General features: G+C 39.9%; 2 protein-coding genes across 2 annotated transcripts; both read right to left on the bottom strand.

The window, feature by feature from the left end:
- Positions 1-872: 872 nt before the first annotated feature.
- On the bottom strand, positions 873-6372 carry apol1 (apolipoprotein L, 1). Its single transcript, XM_070845221.1, has 9 exons — positions 6289-6372; positions 5674-5730; positions 5358-5450; positions 5127-5177; positions 4905-4946; positions 4170-4247; positions 4012-4051; positions 3513-3564; positions 873-3117 (listed from the first exon to the last, which is right to left on the bottom strand). Exons 2-9 carry the CDS (start codon positions 5692-5694, stop codon positions 2157-2159), a joined length of 1338 nt encoding a protein of 445 aa, XP_070701322.1. The 5' UTR covers positions 5695-5730; positions 6289-6372; the 3' UTR covers positions 873-2156.
- Positions 6280-17563, bottom strand: LOC139214200 (protein starmaker-like). The gene is made up of 27 exons (XM_070844968.1): positions 17365-17563; positions 17143-17196; positions 16148-16219; positions 15279-15341; positions 15060-15131; positions 14849-14917; positions 14691-14762; positions 14538-14600; positions 13174-13245; positions 13020-13088; positions 12310-12381; positions 12142-12210; positions 11976-12047; positions 11818-11877; positions 11646-11705; positions 11073-11138; positions 10761-10835; positions 10582-10629; positions 10335-10391; positions 10172-10225; positions 9971-10042; positions 8111-8176; positions 7770-7847; positions 7599-7658; positions 7306-7386; positions 7132-7185; positions 6280-6375 (listed from the first exon to the last, which is right to left on the bottom strand). The coding sequence occupies exons 1-27, from the start codon at positions 17365-17367 to the stop codon at positions 6280-6282; spliced, it is 1749 nt and encodes a 582-aa protein (XP_070701069.1). The 5' UTR covers positions 17368-17563.
- Positions 17564-18160: the final 597 nt, after the last annotated feature.

The raw sequence follows: 18160 nt of genomic DNA, 5'->3' as shown, positions 1-18160 counted from the left end.
TCACCTGGGAGCGGGGCGTAGCCTGCTGCAGGTCTACCTGTGTCTGTGGGAGTGGCAGAAACAAGTTTTCACCACTGGTGTCAGTCTGACTCATCAGTTTCAGGAGAATATAAACCCAACAGTGATGGAAGTTGTTCCAAAAATAGAGAAGAAAAGTGCATTAATCATCTTGGGATGAGTCTGAAGTCACTCCCCTTGTGTTGTTTTTTCTGTTATTACTAACTACAGCTACCAAGCATACGATTTTCTGATATTAATCTGTATTTCATTGTCAATTTTATTAATTGTTAAATCATTATCTATCAAAATGTTGATCCGAATATAATACAGACATCTTCACATCTTATCCTTATTTATTCATTTGTAATTAAAAACAGTGAAATACACGCATTTTTTTTTCTTAATGGACTTTTCAATAAATAAATAAATTCATTGTGTTTAAATGTTTTTATGAATTCATTTTTCATTTACTGCCGCTGTAACACAAAACAGGTGAGTTACTGCACAGGTTTTGTGTGTTGTTGGCTGAATGCTATTCTTTTTGGGGGCAAAAAAAAGAGCAAACTCCTGAATGTTGTCACAAAATATTAACTGTAAATTGAAGCCTTGTCTCAGTAACTGCATTTATACAAGATTAAACTACTAAAAGAATTCTGTATCATGCCAAAAATGTTAAGTATGACTGAATTACAGAGACATTCCCAGCTACATTCATTGTGGAAACCTCTGACGAAAAGTGAACTGGGCTGAAGGACGCTGAGTTTATCTTGGCGATTAACTGAGTAAATACCAATTCAGGAAGTGCACAGTAGTCGGCAGAGAGTTTGCTTGCTTGAATATTGACTTAACAAAAGACACAGATTGACAGAAAATGTTTTTTCTGACCTTTAATTATCAATTTTACATTTACATTTATTCCACATGGAGATCTACAATATATTGCACATAAAAAGGCATCACTGAATGAACGCCTCCACCCAGAGCAAGGCTGAAAAATAAATATAAGGTTCATTAAACAGACCGCAGAGCTAACATCATCAGAGCTTACAGAACAGACTGCATATTGACGTTGAAATAACAGTCTTGAAATTATTAATTAGTATTATAAAATAAAGGGAAATGGCAAACAGTTCTTTTGACATAGTCCTGCCCGGTTTTTGCAGTTGTCTAATACAGGACCATTTTTAAAGCTGAAAACCATTAGAGCATCTAATAAGACCAGAGACATTACTTCTACACGTTCACCTAGACAGTTTTTTATGTCTTATGTCTTGTGTTAGGCTAGCAGAACCACATATCATTCCCACTCATCATCAACTGAATAAATACGAACCGCGTAAATAAAACACATCACTTGATCCTTGATATGATTTCCTGTTAAGACTGAGCAGCTGGTGCGACCCCAACCCCTGGTTCTTTCTCCCCATAATTTAGTCATTTCATTGGCTTTTTTGTAAAAAATAATCTAAAACAAAGACTCTTACAATTGTTCATCAAAATGAGACGAGCATCATCGACACGACTTGTACAACTCTAAAACATCCCACATCAGCTCTGACACCTGGCAGGATGTGGGGAAACTAATGCTACGCCGCACGATGCTGCATTTCTATGGCATAATAAATAATAAAAGGCACGAGTCCCCAACAGTCTACACAAGCTCTACACCTGGTCAGTAAACGTCCCTGTGCTTCAATATAAACCAGCGAACTTTCATTCAACTCTAAGCAACATTTTACTGTCAATAAAATACTTTAAAGCTATTTCTTTAATTAATCTAAAACTGTTCTATCCAAATACACAAGTTAGTTAAATCTGAATCCCATTTTCTTAAAGACAACATGGTAGTTTCACATGAGAAGCAGATATGATACTTTGTCTACCGCAGACACTCACTTCCTCCCAGTAGTGTAAATGCCGTTCCAGAAGTTTTAGAAACTAGTGTATTTCATCGAGAGTGAAGGCTCCTCTTTGGACATTTAAAACAGCCCTGATTGTACTTTTCCATTTTAAGAAATCAGCACCGAGCACCTCAGAGATGCTAACAACGCAACAGTGTGTTGAACTGGGAACCTGACGAATCTTAAACTGTGCTTTATTATTAAGGTGTCAAAGGGAAGATTTAAGTTAAGGCCTTCTCCAGTTTTTAAGTTAAGTCAAACATATTCTCTGTTCTCAAGGTCCTTTTTGATGGCTTTTTTAATGCGGTCAATTTCATCTTCGTCTGAGCTCTCTTTGTCTTTGTCATTTTTCTCTTTCTTGTCACTGTCCTGAGCTGAGGTGTCACTGGCGGCGTTGTTTTCTGGCGTGGTGGACTGCAGCTCCTCTCGTATGCTGTTGAGCTCCACCAGGCCATCGTGCAGCTGCAAAGCCACCTCCCTGATTTTGGCAGCAAACTCTGACTTGGCCCCCTTCTTGAGTTCTTTGGAGTCTTTGGCCACAAAGTAGATGTCCATGCCAACAAAGAGTCCAGTGAGCACACCAGTGGCCATGCTGGCGATCTGCACCGCTCTGGCTGCTGTGCTGCCTGCCACGTTGGCGATCTGCACCACGCGCATGATCTCATTAGCGTTGATGAGGATCGCCTTTCCTACCATGGCTCCATCCTCGTAAAAGCTGCTGCTGAGCACAGGGAAGTCACGGTTGTAGGCGTGTTTCTTCATCTTGATGAGGTCGAACCTCTTCAGGTTCTCGATACCCTGCTTGATGAACGTCAGGCACTTGTTGAGGTCGACCATCTTGTCCTGATAATCCTGCACAATCTTCTCCACCGCCTTGCGGTCCATTGAGTTGTTGACCTGGTTGGAGATGCCGGCACCTGCAGATGTCAGACCGCCCGCCGTGGCAACACCCAACCCCACCGCCGTCACAATCAGGGAGGTTCCCATGGTGACCGGGGCCAGAGCGAGGCCGACAATGGTGGCCACGCCTCCGACGGCACTGGTGGAGCCGCCAGTGATTTGAGCGATCTTTGTGTTCTTGCTGAACTTGTCGAGGCCATCTGCGATGCCGTTGAGGTCGATGACGTGCTGCCAGAGGCTCTCGGCTCGCTCCGAGAACAGTTTGTTGAAGACACGGATGCCCTTCTGGACCTTCTCTGCTGTCACAGCAAACGCCCTGAAAGGAGGAAGTAAAGAGTGATTACACAGAGATAAGTCACTGTATCTGAGGCCATGCAGACTGTAGTGGTTTTATACGCCAGAGTTTTGAGATATCCAGCTTCCTCTCCAAAACAATTGAGCGTTTTTGCTTACAGGCAAATATAAAAAAGTAGCTACCTCTACACATAGAGAGATAGAGAGATAGTAATAGTGGTGATAAATACTTTAAGTAGACATTAATAAATAGATATAAATAAAAAAACAATAAACAAGCTTTGTGAAGCTCTGAACACCGGGGTTACGTCCTTAAACTGGACTAGTTGAAATAAGAGGGACAAACACTCATGATGAACAGAGCTTTAGAGAGACCAAAGATTCGAGGCAGTAACACATATCTGAGCCTTCACTTACTTGGCCTCCTCTTTTTCTGTCATGTCTTCATCTTTAAGCGTGTCTTCCCACGCTGAGGAAGCAAAAGTAAGAGAGAGCAACTTTTAGTTTTCTCATAATGTCATGTATATTATAAGGACAAAAGTATCTGGACACCCAAACATCCCTTTAACGGCCTCTGCTCTCCTGGTTTCAGGCGTTTCCACCTGATTTTAGAACCTGGCTGTGGGGATTTGCTCCCATTCAGCAACAAAAAGTATGGTGAATAATGGAAAAGAAAACCTTTTATTTGTGGACCTGACTGGAGGACTGTCATGTTGAAACAAGGGTCTTTCCCAAACTGTTGCCATGAAGTTGGAAGAACATTATTGTCCAAAATATAATAGCAGATTTCCTTTAATTGGAACTAACGGGCCTAAATCATGAAAAACAGTGAACTAAATCTAAACAGGGATGTCCACATACTTTTGGTCATATAGTGTAGGGGAGTTTAAGAATAAAAATGTAATTTGTAATTTACACTCCACTGTGTTCCACCACTCCATGAGATCCTCCACATCCTGAAAGACACCATTAGATTGGAATGGGTTATGGCTGCTATCCAAGCAGTTGATAGTGAAGCATCAGATTATATTGAAATGTTACTATAGTGACATATTTAGCCTCAGACACACTGACCTGTACATCTTCAGGCTGTGTTGAGTCAATACGGAAGTCTTCCAGCTGGTCAAACAAGGTCCTGTTTCCACCTTCATTCTGTAACAAAAAGTAATACAAAAAATCAGAAATCTATATAAAGACTTTTCTCTCCTGTGTAAAGACAAAAAGTCTGAATTTACAGTGTAGGTCAAAGAGCTGTGTGTCATACATCCTCAGTTTCACTTTTTACGCTGCTGTATGTGCTCAGATAAAGACGAGGAAGTGATGGTCAGAGGGTTTCTGAATGTACCAATTTATTTCTGCTGTTTTTGCAGAAGTAAAAAAGGGCCAAACTCTCTCATGGTCACGTTGAAAAAGGAAGCAGAGAAACAAGTCTGGGCACATTGCAATCTAAACCCGTCTCATCTTCCACGCTAAGGACAAGCACAAACACCACACAGGGGAGAGAGAGAATGTGTGGGGGTGGGTTTCCAGGTCGAGAGAGGAGGAAAAAAAGATGACAACAAAACTGTAATAGTCTCTGTTGGGAGCTGAGCGGACACCCTGGAGACGAGCAAAAGAAAGAGGTTGTTTTCGGGTGACTGAAACAGATCTTTTGTAATCCTGAACCACAATGAGTAAGACTACAACACCTCAGTCTGGCAGACAAATAGGGCTGGCAGGCTGGGAGGGAAAAAGGTTAGAAGATGCTTTAAATGCAAAGCTCAGAGGGAAAGAAAGAAAAGAGTCTGGTGGGCGTTTTATTCTCTCTACCTCTGTGTCTCCATCTTGTGTGCGCTTCTGTATAGCATTAACCTGAAACCAAAGAACACAAACTCACACACCCAAACACACACTTAAAGCATTGGTAATATTATAGCTTTGTTGCAAAGTGCAGTTAGACATTGTGTTAAAGGACATTTTGGCTGTGTTGTTGAGTAGTATTGTCCACACATGAGGAAACAAGTTCCTTTATGTCACATGTTTGAATGTTACCTTGACCCGAGGCATGAAGGGATTGTGTCTTTTAGGTTTCTTTACTTTAGCCTAAAAAGAAGAGGAAAAAAAACAGGATTTCAGTGTTACTCTGAGGAAAGATAAAGGTCAAACTCTGAAATGTTTCTTTAGCAGTAATTACGTTAAAACCTTCCAGATGACCATCATTGTAAAAATGAAACCATGAACTGTTTAATCAACAAACAGGAAGGAAACAAGATAAAAAATAACCTCCTCTGTTTTGTCTTTGCCTTCCTCGTCTTTCTTTTCCTCTTTGGATGAAGAATCCTCTTCTTCGTTTAGCCCTTCATCGTCAGATGGAGCCTGAAGTGAACAACAATCAGAGTGTAAACGTAACAATGACCTAAATAAGTACTAAGGAAAAACTAACACATTGTTTCCTATTTAAAATAGAAATGACATTTAATTTAATTTTAATTTTTAATTTGTCAAACTGAGGGTATAATGTTTTACTTTAAGTACCATGTATGATCAACTGAGATTGTTGCAAAAAAGAGAAATGTTGTAATCACTAAACAAATCATACCTTGGCTGCAACACGTGGCATAAATGGATTATGGTGCTTGTGTTTTTTCACCTTGGTCTGTTCAAAAAAAAAAAAATGGCACAATGACAACAAAAGTTAGGTCACATGAAAAACAATAACTGGAGGAACTACATTTCATTGCAGCCGTTGGTGATTTAAAACCTAAACCTGAATGAAATAACTGCACTTGTGCTCCATGGATGTTACAGTAGTCATAGAACTTCGGCAAAAACAATCCAAAACTCTATGTTAAAGGCTTAAATTGCCTTTTGAGTAACGTGATAAACATGAGCTTTCACATGCTGATCTCGCGCTGAAAATGGCCCGAAGGTGCGACATGTCATTTGAATAGCTCCAGCATTAAAGAACTGATAAGAAGGAAGCAGGAACTAGAACAATTAGATCCTGGCAGAATACTTGCAGGAAATATTCTCTGTGTTTGTTTTCATCTGCAGCAGATGATGACTCAGATTACACACAGCTGATTTAGAAACCAGCAAAAAAAAAAAACATACTCAGACTCACAAATACACACATATAATCAGTCTCTACACCCGTCTGACCAATACTGAGGATTAGTAAATAATATGGTCTGACCCACACTGATCAACTTACTGTCCTGCTTTCTGGAGTGTTTGTCTCGTCTCCCTCTTTGGCTTCAGCAGATTCGTCTTTTTTGAGGCCTTTGTCGTCTGAGTGGCTCTGCAGCAAATTAAACAAATTAGATTTTAATCAAACTTACTGTATTTTTCAGCAAAGTATTTGAATGCGTGATATTACCGTATTCAATCTACAAATTAGACCATTTTTATGCCCGAAATGACAACTGTTCAGGGTTCCTCAGAGCTGGATTTCTTTTAAGTGGAAATAACTTAATAACAGCTTTCGAATTAGAAAGGAATGTTGTACCATTATTGTATTATTAATATTCCCTCTGAACATGTTTTTTATGAACAAAAAAACTCTTGGAATGATATTTTGTGTCCGATCTGTTTCCATTCAGAGACAGAAGATGTCTCCAACTTCACTGAAAAGTTCATCAATAGTGTCCGTGCACTGCAGGTTTCAAGTTTCCACACACACACTTATATTGAACCACAACAAGCTTCCAAATCCTGGTCGTACACACGCGTCTTTAACTCAGATTTAATGTGAGAAAAGAGAAAATTTCCCTCCTCAGCAGATGAAAGTGAATGTGAACAGTGTCGAACTCTACACCAACATCTCTCTGCACAGTGCAGGTTCATCCTCAACGTAACAATAAACAGAACACATTTTTGACTAAAGGGGACTTTAAAGTTTTACCTTTTTAATAGCTGGGGTCACAAAGAGACCTCCATTAAAGCCTTTAGTTTATAACCTATATCTAATGAGCAGCCAACAGTCGTCCAAAAATATCCTAAAACCGACACATCGATCTAACAATCTAACCTTTACACTGTGTGCACACGCCAGTACCTGCAGGTGGCTCTTCTGCTTTTGCACATCACGTCTCGCTGCTCTGTTCAGCTCCTGAAATTAAACCAGAGCAGTTTGTTTTATCACAGAGATAATAAACCAGCAGTTGATACACATCAGCTCCAAACTGAATCAAACAGCCACTATTCACTAAACACCGACGGCTCAAACTACCTCCTCTGAAGGTCTGGCAGAGACTGCAGGAGTTTCTGTAGATTTAGCTTTTTTCTCCGTGGAGGTCATGTCCTTGTAATCCTGCTGACGACAAAATGAAGACATTTCTTCTACAGCTGACATCCTTATGATACCTTTTGCGTGTATACAAAGTATGAAATGTAATAGCACAGTACATAAATGTAATCATTCAATCAATCAATCAATATACTTTATTAATCCCCAATTCCAAAACTCACTAGGTAGAAATATCCCACATATCATTCTCACAATCTGAGAAGTGTTAGCTGTACCTGATTATCCTCAGCTCCTCTTGGTTTTACTCTGTTGTACGTGGATGTCCCCTTCACCTCCTGTGGACAGATCGCAGCTTTAACAACACAACATAACAGGCAGCAGAAGTCACCACAGTCTTACCGGGCCGACATGTCACTGAGTGGAGTCGTGTTCATATCATTGCAAACCTCTTCAGTTGGTCTGCGTTGAACCAGTAGAGTTTCACTTCTTTCCTTCCTCTCTTGCTGGATCATGTTGCTTTTGACCTGACAAGGACACACACACACACACACACACAGTCACACAGTGTAGTGGAGCAGGAGGAGAGGGGGGTTTGACAACGAGCAGGCAGGATTTAAAGGGAGGTAAAGGGATGAGGAGGACGTGGTGGAGGTACGGAAGAGGAGGAGCCAGAGGAGAGAAGGTATTTTTGACAGAGGTTGATCCGCTCTGTGTGTGTGTGTGTGTGTGTGTGTGTGTGTGTGGTCACTGATGACTCACGAGTGTCGAGTGTGAAAAATAGACTGACCACTTTCGGCTTCTCTTCCACTTGTTTCTCGTTCTCCTTGGGCGCCTCTGTGTCCTCAGTGTCTTTCTGAATTACAGGACATAAAATGCTAGTTGTTAAACTTTATTAACCAAAAAGTAAAGGACCATACCACTTTCTTTCTGGGGCATTTGTGGACAGACAGAGTGAGGAGCAAACAGGAACAGGAAGTTTACTATTTGTCTACTATTCCAATCAGCCGTTGGTTTCCATTCATTTCTGAGGGGAACGGAAATCAAGTGGAAGACTCTTGAAATTTGGTTGAGTTTTGTTCTTCATCACAGTCGACGTAGAGCCTGTATTGATGTTTTATTGTACAAAAATAAATGGAAAATAATAGATGCCTAGAACAGTAGGAAAGATACACCCCATAAATCACATCAAGGTTGTTTGTAGAATGGTTAATGGTGATGTGAAGTGTGTGTAGTCTGTAGTAAATATGGTATAATGAGCACAATCACTCATATGGTCCTTTACTACTCCCTAAAATTAACCAAAACTCCCTACAAACATCATCACCATCATCATGACCACTACCACAAACACCTCCACCATCACCAAACACAATCAGCAGCATAGTTACTTTATTTGCAGGGCGAAATAGATTCAGTTTGGACTTGGCTCCTACCGCTGTGCTCTAACAAGGAGAAACACATCATCCAACGATTTCAGGGAATGCCTCAACATTTCAAATATTAATGTCCCATGTTATGCAAAATGTATTTTTAAAAGCCTTTTTAACATAAATGTGTGTCCCCTGGTGTGTCTACAGACCGCCAAACTAACAGCATCCTCTCCTGCTCCATCTTTCAGTAAATGTTTGTGAAAACAGAGCGTTTGGATTCGGCTCACTTTGTGATGTCATAAGGAGATATGTTGATCATGTGTCCTCCTCCAGCCCTACAGCAAGTCCCACAGCGATTTATGCGTCTGCTCAAAGTTCAGCATCAGTATTGGTGTATATAAGTAAGAAGAAACTGCAGTACAGAAACTGCCAAACTAATTCCGAGGTAATTTATAAACATTAAATAAATAAAAGGTGGACAAAATAATAATAATTTGTTCAGTTCAACTTTAAAATCTGATTCTATCATTATTGGATCTTTTAAACTCCCAAACATCAATATCAGTGCTAACTGTATAAATCTAGTATTGGTGAGAGTGGAATTGTCATTTAGTTTTATAACACGGCCTGTTAGTATTATTAGCCTCCACTATTAAAAGCAAAGGGCATCACAGGCTAACACCCAACTGAGCCGCTTGTTTTCACTCAGTAATGCAGTGACTAATGATAAGACATTTAAAATGACAGAGACCACGCATGCACATTGCTAACATCACTATAAATTGTGTACCATGTTCTCTACTGATGTAAGTTAGTTTTCTGAGGAATTGTTTTTGCCCTGGGGGACTACAGGTTGTTGTTGGGGCCGACTTGGGTCTGGCTGCTGATCTTTGTTACACAGATATTGCATACAAACAATTTTGTCTGGTCTGCGTAAAAAACAAGTCTGCAAGACAAGCTGATAACAGATATCTGAAGTTTTTCTTTGTCACTTGAAAGATTTAAGGTATGACGATCTCAGCAAGACAAGCTGAGACAAGTTAAGATGGACTGCAGACAAAGCCTGGGGCTAAAAGGCTTCTCAAAAGCTTAACTCATTACTTTCCTCTTTTCTACCTAAGCAGGACCAAACACTTGAAACTTCGAAACTTTTGAGGCTTTTCTACCTCTCAATAAGGCACGTGACAGCTGAGCCACAATAACTAGTTAAATGTCAAAAATTTGACGTCAAACTTACAAAATAACAGTGAAAGAGGAACAATTAAATGTCAAAGCACCTGTTTGTTGCCTGATGACTTCTCGCCGCTCGCAGGTGGATCTTCTTCATCTGAGTCTGGCAGCTTGTCATGCTGCAGAGGAGACAGAAATCATTCTTTTATGAAAAACACAAAATAAATGGGACCGTTCTGTTCTCCTTCATCAAAAGAAACTTTATTTCTTGAGCACTATCACAAGATTACAATCTAAACCTCTCTTACTTTGTTTGCAGATCGAAATAGATTAAACTTTGTCATCGCCCCAGCAAGTTTACTCTGAATATGAAACAATACAAATAGAGAGAAAAAAAAAAGCATAAAATAACAGAAACATACAGAAATTAGACTGCAGTTTGAAACTTAAGAGGAAAAACACCTTACAGACCTGTTTGTGGCTGGGCTCTCCATTCTCCAGTGTCTCCTCATAGTCAGAGGTCTTCTCCTGCAGATGGAGCCAATATATAGTGTAAAATATTAGATATAAAATAAATACTAACACTAGCGATAGTAGTAGTAGAACCAGCTTTACATCATCCTTGGATTAGATACTATTTAGTTTCACAGGACTGTGATGGGAAATATGAACTGATGACATGCAGCAAATGTCAAGATTAAAATTCGGCGCCTCTTACCGGTTTGTCAGTGTAGAACGTGCTCTTCATCATCGCACTAAAACCATTCTGAAATAACACAAAGACACTCGTTACCATCCTCTAACCCTCACCTTAACATCACAGCAGATCTTTGAACCTACTGCTGATGTTCACGGCTTGACATCGAACGACTGAGTCGCTCTGGCATAACAACCCACCTGCTTGTGTTTGGGCTTTTCTGTAGTAGAGGTGTTCTCATTTGAGTCCCCTGAGCGTTCAGTCTTTTCCTTTTCCTGTTGCAATACCATCAATCAATCTCAAACCATGACCGTGACAAGAGTATATGATGCAGGAATAAGTGCGAGATAAATAACAATTACGTGTGACGAGGAGGCGAAAGGATTCTTCAGGATCTTAGCTGCCACGTCACCCTGACAGAAAAGTCAAAGGAGAAAAAGTTACAGACTGATTTTATCTCCTATGTGTTTCTCTTGGTGTTGTTGCAGAGCAGGTCGGAGTCCATCGCTCACCTTTGAAGGCTTCTCGACAAGACCGTCACTGCTGGCAGAGAGTTCACCATCCGCAGACAAATCATCCTGAACAGAGGGATACAGCTCACAGTCAGAATGTAACAACAGAGACGAAAAAAAAATTCTCATTATGAAGCTTCATATCCAGAAGTTTCTTAAACACCTAAAGGTATAGGTGCAAAACAGACTGCTGGTTACAGGTTAGCCAACATGTTCAGAAATGAAAGGGCTCCAGGAAGACGCCTCTGAAAATGAATGTCTGTGATGTGAAACATGATCAGGTGGTGTTATTGTCAGACAATTCCACATAACGCTGAGCCAGGGGGGGAAATACTGGCATCAAACCGCCATTTACAAAAAAAGGCTAAGCTATAAGATATAGATTTTAGTTTAGCTGGTGAAAACTAGCTCAGTCAACATGTTGCTTTCATCCCTTTGTTCTTAGTGTCCCTAGATAGGATTCCTGTTTTTTCTATACTACCAAAGAGGAGGTGCCAAATTCAGAAATGTTTAAAGTTAATGCCTAAAAAACTAACCCACTGAATTCCCCTGAAAATGCCCCTAAAATCTTACCTGAGACTGAGATTTCACAACTTTTTTCCTGAACACACCGCTAAAGATTCCTCCTTTGTCCTGAGAAAATAATATGAAGCCAGAATTCAATATTACTACATTTACTGTCATGGCTGATCTTGCAGTATCGTGTCACTTCAGGATTGAGGCGGCTGGCTGTAACAAACCTCACCTTAGTGTTCTCAAGATTGTCGTTGCTGCCCGAGAGCTCGCTGGATGCAGACAGATCATCCTGAAAGTGAGAAACAAATGTCAACTAGTTAATATTAATCCTGTCCGAATAATGTATAGTAAAATGGTTTAATGGCAGCAAAACTCCATAACTCTCACCTGAGATTGTGTCCTCGCTCCCAAAGGCTTTGCGGGTTTTTTAAACATCCCACTGAACACCCCTCCTGTGTCCTGGAAACAAAAAAAAAAGGTCACACGAAAAGGGTCTGTGAAATGTTGCCCATATTGGAAGAATTTATTGAAGAATTCCCCTGCTTTAACAAACCTTAGTGTTGCTTTTCTCAGAAAGATTGTCTTTGCTGCCCGAGAGCTCGCTGGCTGCAGACAAATCATCCTGAAAGCAAGAAACAAACGTCCCCAACAGACTATTATTATCATCTCCTGGTAATGCAACACTGCTGAAAGTGAAACAAGCGAGATACACAACTCTCACCTGAGACTGTGCCCTTGCTCCGAAAGGCTTTGGGGATTTTTTAAACATCCCACTGAACACCCCTCCTGTCTCCTATAAAAAAAAAAAAAAAAAAAAAAAAAAAGGTCATGGAAATTGTTTGTGAAAACTGAAAATGGAGGAATTTATTACAGTATTCCTCTGGTTTAAGCTGCTGGATAGGACGCAGCCTCTGCCAAATGCTAACGCCTGCAGGTTCAGCTCATTCTGCCCAACAAACACAAAAACAGACACACACATTTCCCAAACTCTCCATTCAATAAGTTTAACCCTGCACAATCAGCACTAAGGAGATAGTTCAGATTATTTGTAGTGGGGTTGTATGAGGTGCTTACTCAGAATTAGTGTATTACATAGACTGTGGTCAGCGGGCAGCAGGCAGGAGTCCTGACACAGGCGCTAAGCAATTTAACGCTACTGCTGTGGAGGCGGGGAGCAGTAAAACAAATGTAGCTGCCTAAATTTACCTTAAAAAATAAATCTACTTCAGTTTAAGGGTATGCTATATGCCATCTGAGAGCCCTTTCAACTGAGAACTGAAGCTGCTCTCTCTGTGTCAGTCATATAGAGTTAAGATGAGATGAACGGGCAATGGAGTGAATGCACGAGGAACAGAGGTGTAATAAGACTGTACCTTGAGTTAAGAAGAACTGAGTAATGAGCATGAGCAGCAGATGAATATCAAACTTTACCTTAGTGCTGTTATTCTCAGAGAGCTTGTCTTTGCTGCCCGAGAGCTCGCTGGGTGCAGACAAGTCATCCTGAAAGGGAGAAGCAACATCATCATCATCATTTCCTGATAATGTAACGCAGCTAAAATTGAAACAAGAGATGCAGAACTCTCACCTGAGACTGTGTCCTTGCTCCCAACGGCTTTGGTGATTTTTTGAACATCCCACTGAACATCCCGCCTGCCTCCTGAGAGAAAAAATTTAGATAATAACTTATACTTATATATATGTTACTTGAAATAAATAAAGGTAATTGTTATGTGATTTGAACTGATGCAGCAATCAGACTGTCGGGTTGGAATTTAGTGCTACACACACTGGCCCGCACTGCATCCAAATTGCTGATGCATGCAAGTTCAGCTCGTGTGTTCAAAAACAAAAAACAACCTTTCAAAAACTCACCATCCACTGAGTTGAGGCCTACACACCTGCTGTAGGTTCAATAACACCAGAATCCCTTAGTAATAAACACTAAGGGAGAACTTAACTATTGTCAGATACTGTAAATATGTTTCTACTCTTAAAAGGATAACATTTTTATACCTGGGCCCTATTTTAACATATATTAGGCCTGAAATGGGAACTGATCCAGTAGATTGCCTCTGCTGGCAGTCATAAATGAGCCACAATGGATGTAATGTAACTCTTTAGGCCAAAGAGTGTTTGTTTTTGTCACTGGCAGGCTCAGCTTGCTAGTCAGTTTCTGATAACATTATGGAAAGGGCCCCTACAGAGATAGACCTGCAAAATCCATTTAGTTTAACCAGAAACAGCTGTTATATCTCTTGTTTCAAAGCCACCAGACTCAATTGATTAAAACAGTAATGTTACCTCACAGAACACGGGAGCTGCTCGTCTACCGCTGCTTCGATTGGTTAGTTTGTCTGAGTTGTTATGTGACTTTGGTGTTATAGAGGGCTAGTTCTGTGTTAAAACAATCTCTATAAATCACAGTAACTAGATCAACTAACAACTGTTTCTGTTTAAACAAAAAAGATTTTCCATCTCTGTAGGGATCCTTTCTGTAATATTCTAAGAAACTTCAAATTACAATGTGAGCCTGTCAATGGCAAAAACAACCACTTTTATTGGATGTAATTAGATGAGGAGCAATTGCCCCAAAGCATTACATCAAAGCCGCTGTATCCGGTTCACAGCTGCCAACGATCAACGATACTGGACCAGTTCCAAAACTTTTTGTTCCTACCAGTCGTTTTGAACCCAAAAGCCATTGTTTGTTTGGTACTGCAGCTTTTGTTGCACATGAAGTGATGTGTTTTCCACTGCAATAGTATAAATCCAATTTGAGATTCAACCCTTTATTTCTATTTCAACAAAGCTGAGAGGAAAAAACCCTCGCATCACAGACAGTTACCACACTGGGACAAGTAATTAAAAACTATAAATGTTTTCAGTCGTTAGTGCTTTTTGAAAGTTTTTCACAATGAAAAAAAAAAAGGTTTCGCTGCTGAGACTCACTTTAGTTGAGGTTTTCTCAGAAAGACTGTCGTTACTGGCTGTGACCTCGTTGGCCAAAAGATCCTGAAACACACCAGATTACCTGTCAGCCTCTTATTGAGGCACATTTTTTATGTCATGTCATGTAACATGTAACAGAAGATAGTGTTTCACCTGTGAAGGCCTCCGGACGTGCCCTGGTTTAGGAGATCGTTTCAGTATTCCACCAAACACACCTGATTTTTCCTGAGGAGAAAAGTGAAGAGAAAGGTTTAGTTTCACAGAATAACGTGAAGAACCTCTGTGTGGGAAAACAAAGCCAGAAAACTCACTTTTGATGACTTGTCCGTTAAACTGTCATTACTGACAGACAGTTCAGGATTTTGCAACGAGAGGGTGGCCTATTAGAGAGAAAGATCAGTGTCATATCTCATCTGCATATTTTCATACAACTTTAGAGAGACATACTTTAACATTCTATTAGTCAGAATTTTTACAGTGATTACAAAAGACTTTTAGAGAATAAAAAAAAACTCTACAAACCTGTGGCTGGTCCTCTTTGGGAGGTTTGGTCGTCGCCTTCTTGAACATTCCTTTAAACACGGCTCCTTTCTCCTGGAATATTAAAAGAAAAAAAAGTCACCCTGCATGTTAAATAAATGTTTTTTCTGCATTTTACATTAGTGATGATCAGAGAGTTTAAACAAAGTTTGAAAAATAAAACACAACATAGAATTTACAAAAATACTCTCTGAGCATCACCTTGGTGTTGTCGGGCAGACTGTCGCTGCTGTTTGAAAGTTCACGGCTGGCTGATAAACTGTCCTGTAAAGTCAACAAAGAGTCTATGTGAGTAGATGCAGAATCGAATATCATAAATCCATAATTAAATTATATTCTTTCAAGTTATTTTATAATTTTATTGCTGTACATGCCACCAATATGATTACAGGTAAAGAACTTAAATATTAATGTTAAATATTGTAGTAATAACATAATATAAGATAGGCTTTAATCAGTGAACTCACTTATTAAAGCTGCACTAGACAACAGTATATCTTCGTTAAAGTAACTAATTTTTGACCATTTCATGTCACTAACCATATTCAGGGCTCCTTTATAAAAAAAGATGTCGAATTTAGAATTTTTAACACTGGACTCAGTACAAACAAGGGTTTCTGTGGCAACCACCGCCGAGCACGTCGCACATACACGTAGTTTCAAGCACTATGGCAACTCGTGGTAAATTTCCAACACCTCCATTGCCTACAGTGGCGTTTATACACTCATTTCCATGGCTAACCTGTTGCTCGCATACCCAGGCTAACAACAGGTTAGCCACAGAAGCCCTTCTTTGTACAGAGTTGCTGTGATTGGCTAGTTACACGTTGACCAATCCTGATTGGTAGATCGATTCAGACCAGGTTAAGTTTTTTTTAAAAACTAAATACAAAATAGACGAGAACTCAAAGACATTTTTTTTTTAAAGGAACCCTTCACTTAAATATTGTTAGTGATATACAATGGTCGAAATTTGTTATTTCACCCTAAACAATATTTAAAAAAATTGCCTGCTGCAGCTTTAAGTTGTAGATGTAAATTTAAGGAAAGTTCATAGTATAGTTCATCACCTGTGCTTGGACAGATGATTCTGCAGGCTTGGGGGACCTTTTGAACATCCCACCGAATAACGCTGCTTTTTGCTGCAAGTGGAGTGAAAAAGAGGAAAAATTAAATCTGAAAAATCAAACGTAGCAACTAATATGCATCTAAAACACACAAAGGAAGAAAACTCAACACGCTAATCTCTTGCTGTTGTTTCTGTTCTGACAAACCGGCCTCATTCAACATGGGTGAGTAACAGACGGTAAACATTCACTGCCGTAACCTGTGAGTCAGCAGCATAAATCTGTCTCCTTATGACAATCCACTGGTGACCTCCTGGCCAAAAAGATGCATTTATTAATTCTCATCTCACAGTCCTGCATCATGTCCAGATATCAAGTCTGGACTTGAAGCTGGTTTCGTGTCTGGACTTGAAACTCTGGCGACAGTAAAAAATTCAGAATGATTGCTCCAAGAAAACTGATCCTATTAGTGATTTGCCTGTTTGAGAATCACATTAAGAGGAGAAACTGGGGCGTTAAATTACACGTAGAGCAGTGACAGCAATGCACTGTAATGGACAGGTGCCTCCTACAACCCCAGTGCAAATAATCCGAACTAGCCCTTTAATTGGGGTCCAGTGGCACATGTTTGCCTTGGGGCAACCTGTTTGGATAATACAGCCATATTAACAGGACTACAGTTTGTAAACAGCACACTGAAATTAAAGCTGAAAGTCAATCATTGTTCACTGTATGTTATGTAATGTATCTATACTGGGGCAGAGAGCCAGTACAACATAAAACAACACTGTCCACATACTTATGGACTGCTGCACTGTGTTTTTATGCATGGAGAAACTTAGACAGATTAAGGTCAGGTCGATAAACTCCAACACAACCAACCACAAAACATGGTTGTTGGCTGACTTTAGCAAAGACAAAACAGTCAATCGAGCTCTGCAGACCTGTAAACACACGTTGGCTCGCTAAAGTTGCATTAAAAACATGTATGTACTCACAGCTACGCCTCCTCCATCGCAATCCAAATCCAAATCCAGGTTGTTGTATCGATCCTGTCAATCACAAAATCTCCACCGTCATTAACTGTCGTTTTAACCCAAGTTGACCCACATTATCAACTAACTACGTCTACGCCTGTCGCGAAGTTAAGCGACAGAAAGATGCATAAACGCGAAAGTTTGCTATGTTTTTTTTAAAGACGAATTAATCTGTACACTCACCATTGTCGACTAAATGTCCGCCCTTGTTTGTAGTGTTTAGTTATCCGGTTGTTTAACCGACGTTAACGCTGATTTGTCAAAATGTTGAGTGGAGTTTCTGTCCTTCCCGGGGTTGTTACTGTCGGCTGTTTCCACTCACTGTGCTGAGAAGTTGAGGCTGGAGATCGGAGGCTTCCCGCACCTCCTCGTGACTTGTGTCGGTTTTCATGAAGCTCATACCCTGTTCTTACAGTACTGAAACCGGTGGATCCAGTTTTTTTTTCTTTTACCTGTGTGTGTTGTGCGGGAGAGGGCGCGTCTGTCTCACCTGGGAGCCTGAGGTAGGCAAAGTGCTGCGTTCAAGTGCTGCTCGGAAATTCCTATTTTTGTCTCCCCCGATGCTATACAAAAATAATAACATTTAAAAGTGACATAAGTAAAGTCAGGTTTGGGTCTAATGGTTAACATGTTATCTTTTTTTTTCTTACATATTATATGTTAACATTGTATTTTATGTAATTTTCTTTCTTTCTTTCTTTATTTTCCTTTCATTCCATGTCAGATAAACTTGTGAAACACTGTATGTGCTGATCTTGTTTACCTAAATATTTGTATATTATCTTTTGTCATAAAAAAAATCTTTGATTGGGATTACATAATCAGATCACAAAAAATAAGCAACTATAGTCAGCACAGAATACTTGCGATTATATAGATTGTATTGTTTGACTACATATTTGATTACGTCTTTAAAATATGGCAATTTTAAATTTAAATTTATTTTCATGATAACCAATGCTATCTACTCATGAAAAGT

The sequence above is a fragment of the Pempheris klunzingeri genome, chromosome 15 (assembly GCF_042242105.1).
Source record: "Pempheris klunzingeri isolate RE-2024b chromosome 15, fPemKlu1.hap1, whole genome shotgun sequence".
In the NCBI taxonomy this organism is placed as follows: domain Eukaryota; kingdom Metazoa; phylum Chordata; class Actinopteri; order Acropomatiformes; family Pempheridae; genus Pempheris; species Pempheris klunzingeri.
Note: the sequence above shows the minus strand (reverse complement) of the source record. Positions and strands in the feature narration are given on the sequence as shown.